This window comes from Drosophila hydei, unplaced genomic scaffold, assembly GCF_003285905.1.
Source record: "Drosophila hydei strain 15085-1641.00,03,60 unplaced genomic scaffold, DhydRS2 tig00008139-arrow-pilon, whole genome shotgun sequence".
Classification (NCBI taxonomy): domain Eukaryota; kingdom Metazoa; phylum Arthropoda; class Insecta; order Diptera; family Drosophilidae; genus Drosophila; species Drosophila hydei.
Genome location: NW_022045847.1, coordinates 594494 through 600166, shown reverse-complemented (window position 1 = coordinate 600166; position 5673 = coordinate 594494). Strand labels below are relative to the sequence as shown.

The 5673-nt window shown below is 40.2% G+C and overlaps 1 protein-coding gene across 1 annotated transcript; it reads right to left on the bottom strand.

Annotated features, from left to right (window-relative positions):
• Positions 1–359: 359 nt before the first annotated feature.
• On the bottom strand, positions 360–3262 carry LOC111598630. The gene is made up of 4 exons (XM_023313971.2): positions 2982–3262; positions 954–1316; positions 747–898; positions 360–678 (listed from the first exon to the last, which is right to left on the bottom strand). Exons 1-4 carry the CDS (start codon positions 3011–3013, stop codon positions 512–514), a joined length of 714 nt encoding a protein of 237 aa, XP_023169739.1. The 5' UTR covers positions 3014–3262; the 3' UTR covers positions 360–511.
• Between the last annotated feature and the right edge of the window lie 2411 nt (positions 3263–5673).

The window sequence follows — 5673 nt, the reverse complement described above, 5'->3', positions numbered from 1 at the left end:
AATTCATGCCGTTTATATACTTGTTTTGCCGCCTTTCAAAGCCCTTTGTCGTGCAGCGAAGAGCTAAGGAAAAAAATTGAGAACCGCAATAGAGAGAAAGATAGAGAGATGGGGGATAGGGTGGGGATCAACTGGGGCTATTTGCTGCGCTGTCTAGTTGTTTTACTTTGGTGTTGCCTCATTGCATTTCTAGGTTTATATATTCATATGGCGGCAGCAGCGTTTATTATTTGGCTTTTTCTGCGCTTGGGTCGTGATGCTGCAGCTGGGCAGGAAGTTGTGTGAATGCGCTGTCGTTGGGAGGGGGAAACAATCAAAAATTTCCAAAACAAAACAAAACACAAAACAAGAAGGTGATATTCGTATAAATAGAAACTACTACAATTGAATAAACTAAATGCGTGTTGTCGAACAAACAAACTGTACAACGATACGTATACATAACAAAAAATTTTGTGACGTCCTATCCTACAAAGTGAAAATGTATATATATGGAATTGATTAAAACGCGTTAAACATTGTGTTGTTGCTTGACTTGCTGTGAGCGCATGGCCAACGAGTGTTGCTGGAAATCGGCCAAAATACGGCTCTCTGGAATGTCCGTCTCCACACGACTGCCTACGATGTCAATATCACTCTCGTTCTTGTCAAAGAAGATGTCAATTATAATGCGAACGCCTAGAAATCGATTGGAACGTTGTGCACATTGTTAATGGGGGAAATTTCATATTCAAATGCATACCCACCCTGTTCGGTGCGCCTAATAGTTGTCTTGCTCTGATATGATTTCTCAACGGACGCGCCGGGGGCGGCATCCGCCTGCAGCGACTGTCGCAGTGATGTCTGGTCATTGGCTGTGGTCACACGAAAGTTGCCCGTTTTCTTACTGTGTAGACGGCTACTCGATAGACATAGGCTGTAGTCGAGAGCTTTAGAATCGTGTATATCACTACCTGCTATTGCTGCTGGCGTGCCCCATACCATCCATTGTTGGAATTTTAAGGCAAATGCCGTCACAGAACTCCTGTTCCGCCTGTTGTTGCTGTGCCAGTTCCAAGTCTCTGAGCTCCATTGACGTTGCACTCTTAAGGTTGCCACCGAAATATATGGACTTGGCATGCGCCAATTCCTGGTTCTTTTGCGTCGCAAAATTATATAAATTAATCATATCGCGCACGCGTATGGGCGGCTCTTCTCGTACAGTAGCTTCTAATTCTGGCTGTGCACTTAGTTGGGAGGTTTCGGAGTAGCTATTGTTGCAGCCGTTTTCTTCCTCATAGCTCTGATTGCAACTCGCGTCAGACTTTGTCTCTTTGCTATTCATATTAAATATAAAAGAAATTTCTTCAAACTTTTTATGTAAAGTTTTTCTTTCAAATGTGAGAACTAAAACAGCTACAACAAATCTAGATTGTGAGTAAATACTATGCACAGAATACAGATTAAAATTACTTATGTACTCAACGATTGCTGAGTTTCAATTAAATTCGAATAAATTGGGTGCTATACCTAACGATCGCTTTACTATGGGCAGACACTGGGCATGAGCATCTGTGTTGGGGTATCGAAATCAAAGTATGTAATGAGATCGTCAAAGGCAACGCAAGTGCTTGTTTTACGAGTGAGTCTGTCTGTCTGTCTGTCTGTCTATCTGTCTGTCCGTCTGCCTACTGTCTACCGACTGTTGCATAGCAAGGTAAAGCACTCAAATATCATTCAGAAGCTATTTATATTTGTTTAATAAAACAAAAGAAATATTCCATCGTAATTTGTAATTGTAATACCATGTACTCTTTGGCTACGCCACGGCTTTGGCACGGTTACGTCTTTCAAAGGGCCGCATCTTCAGTTCGTTAGCAATTACAGACAATAAACAAATGTAAATGTAATTCATATTTGAATTGAATGTACAGCTTAACCTTCGCTGTGGCAATCAAAATCAGAAATCAAAAATCGAAAATGAAATCGGAATTTGTTGCTTAGCCGAGAAATTCGAAACGTACTTTGAATGCCGCTGAAATGTGTTGAATTGTCTCTGCAGGGATTTACTGAAACTGGATGCCCACATGCTCTTAAGTTGATATAAGACACATTTGCTCAGCCGTACATATGCGTACGTATGTGAGTGCTCTTGTTCGTGTTAATATCTTTTGAAATTGGGTGAGCAATGACTAGCAGAAGCATCAAAATTATGGTTATCAGCGGCAGCGTCATCGCCATTATCATCGGTATCATCATCATCAGCACCAGCAGCAACAACACCAGCAATAGCAGCAGTGAGGAGACCAGCAGTAGTGACAGTAGTGGCAGCACCAGCAGCAGCAGCACCAGCCTCAGTACCAGCAGCAGAAGAGCAATTGACAAACGCTCCAAAAAACCCACTGCTCAGGACAAGAAATCGCAACCGTCATAAGATGATTTCGTTATGGGCAGCATCAGTTAAGGTTTGTTGATATGTAATTCGATAGATCCGAGCCCAAGGATACAAAATATACACAATATTAATCAGCATTTCAAGATCGACAACTTTCTTAGATATTAACGAATACATAAATCGGTCGTATACACACGTATTACAGTTACGTATGCCCCTGACAGTAATATGATATTTGTTTTTTGAAGCTGCCTGGAAAGTATATGCAAAGCATAGACTAGGTGTGCGAACGAATGATGAGGCATTTTCAGTTGCGATTCCCACTTGGCCACATGCTGTTTGCTTTGTTGCTCATTAGCAATTTCATAATGGAAGTAAAAGAACAATAATCTGAATGCCGAATTTAGCTTCTAACATGTCACGAGTTTGCTCTGCACTTGTTGCTAGCGCATCTTTTGGCAATTAGCGGCGATGTCAACGGGTTCAATGGAAACCTAGAGAAGGTGTGGGGCCTCTAGCTCTGTATGCTAGCTACGAAACGATTAAAACTACAAAATACTCATTGAAACAGAATGTTGCTCCCCAGTTTTCTGCATAGCCCACATACCCAAACATGCCGGCTAGGTGTGTCATCGACATCTCTAAGTTCTCGCTGCTCGGACTGATGCCTGATGCGACGGCGGGTAGGGGTGGCAAAGGCGTGTGATTCAATTCAAGGTGGCCTTCAGCACTATAACAACAGTAACAAAAAACATAAATAACCACTCATGTTGTTTAGCGCGACGCGTAGATACACTGCAGTTGGATATTTGCTGACGACACTTCTGGACGTTGTTACGATTCTACGATACTCAAATGATATGATTCTGAAGGGCTTTTCCCCTAGATTCTGAATGTGAAAATTTGTATTGCCTTTCGTTGACAGCTGCTAAAAGTTAACTTAATCTGTACGAACATTTCAACGTTCGTAAAATTGTTTTCAGTTTTAAGATCTGTAGAACAGAACCTTTCAGCATCATATCAATTCACCTTTCAGACCCATCCGCTGTTTCCTACAAATCATTCTTGTCCACAATATTTCGTTGCAACAATTTAACATTTTTAAATGAGTTTAAGTTAGAGTCTCCTTCATGCCATATATCGCCTGATGAACGGGACTGAGAAGTGATATTTGATATGTTTTATATTCCCTCTCTGATATTCGCTTGCCTGCTACCTGTCGGAAACTAGTTTCCCAAGTTACAGAGTATTGGAAGAGAACACAATGACGGCTTGCCATTTATTTAAGCTCATTTGCTGTACTTCTTCTTGGTTCGTTCGTGCCCAATGGGCAGCATACACATGTTTAATTGCTAAATTGGTGCAATTCGGCATAATTCATGTTGATAGCTTAAGTCTTGTTTTTTGAATTTCGCAAGGTCCCATTGAACCGGCCCAACAATAACAACAGAAGCAACAATAATAAACAGAGATTCACACGTTGATTAAAATTTTTCAAGCGACACAAAGCCGCGGGCCCACAGCTGGCTATGAGTATGAAAAATGAAAGTATTTATAGTGTAGCTGAGAGATGGTGGCCTAAGTTGTAGCTTCACGTCTGGCATATTTCACTGATAACAGCTGGCATCAGTTAGCAGATTGTCAATTATCGCGTATACGCCACCAACAAGCGACAATGGGCTGGAATTGAATAGCGCACATAATGAATAACGACTAACGAATAACGTGTGTAATGAGGTGTGCGCAATTGCCAGGTTATTACGCGTACGCCTAGTTAAAAGTAACATAAGCGTACACTGTGGAAAACAAAAAAACTAGCTGCAAGTCGAAAGCTAAACAGCTTAAAAATATGATTTTAATTAATTTTATTGATTTCATTATAGACACACAACATGCACACATTTCGGGAGATAGAGAGACAGAGGGAAGGGCTAGATTCTCTCGACGCAGCAAAATGCTCTTCAAAGAAATAGTAATTAAACATGGTGAAAATATTATTTTGTACAGTGCAAAGATGTTCTCATGTATTTGTCCGAGTGTAAAAGTTGTGTTTGATATATAGATCTTACGAATGGGGAAGTCAAAAGTCAAATATAAATATGAAGCTAACTACATACTACATTTACATAAATACCTTCGCCTTTGCCAACTGCACGTCGCTGTGTTCAAGTCCAAGTTCGATGCGATGCGAGCGGCTTAGGCGAGCATCCGGTCACATCGCGACCGACATTAAGTGGCAATTTTTCTAACTGGGGTGCTACAAATTTGTCAAACAAGCAACAATGCTTCAAGGTCACCTAGCAGCCGCAGCAGCAGCAGCAGCCAAGCCGCTGAATAATGATCTTAGACAGCATACCCCATGCCCACATTGACCTTAAGTGACGATCCGAAGTGACGCGTCTGGCAATCTGAAGAGCACTGAATAAGCCAAGATTATCACCTTTGGATTCATTTATTGCACTTAGTGAAGTTCAACTTGAGGGTACTGCACAGCACAGCAGAGCACAGCACAATATAGTTCAGCATATATTCAACTCTCGCCGCCGCTCTATACACCTACTTAGACGTTATGGCCGATGGCACTAAATGTGTACAACACGACTGTTAAAGGTCAGGCAATGGAAAGCGAACAATGTTAAATGAAACAAATGAATAAACAAACAAATAAAACAATCGGCTCACTTTGTTAATTGTTGTGCATTAGAAAATGTTTCAAACGAAAGACTTAAGACACGAACTGCCCGCCATACAATTAACTTAAAATATGCAATATTTGTCTACACTCGAGTAAAATATGGCTTTTGTTGTCAGGTATACTGCATAATAAAAGACTTCCTCTTGAAGTAACGCAAATATAGAGTTCTCTAGCCGGCTAGTAGATCTCCTGAACCTCGCAGAAGCAACTGTTGCAAACACCTTAACTAATATACACTGTTACTATAAAACACACGAAATATAGAATAAATAGAATAATATAAATATAACAATAATATAAATATAAATAAGTATTTCAGAATATTTTCTATAAAGTTGTTAAGACTTTCGTTTTAAAAGAATTCAATTTTGAAAAAAATGTTAACCTTCTTCCGCATTTGATGATGCGAAGTATGCCAAAATTTAGTTCTGCTACAAATCTAAAGTAACAAATACTTATCGATCTCCATTCCCATTCAATTAACAGCCCTCCATAAATGTTGTGTGGAACACATGTAATATTTACTCCAATAACTGCTTCGTTATTTAGTGGATGACTATGAGTCTGTCAACTAGCGAATCCGTTCTCTCCTTGAATGTGTGAT

Bases quoted from the DNA above. Each gene is read 5' to 3' on its own strand.
- LOC111598630 (XM_023313971.2), bottom strand. From the start codon at position 3,013: ATGTCGATGACACACCTAGCCGGCATGTTTGG. The intron at 1,317-2,981 runs GTATGTGGGCTA...TAATATGAATAG, and splicing joins CACCTAGCCGGCATGTTTGG to CAAAGAGACAAAGTCTGACG. The intron at 899-953 runs GTAGTGATATAC...TCTATCGAGTAG, and splicing joins CACGCCAGCAGCAATAGCAG to CCGTCTACACAGTAAGAAAA.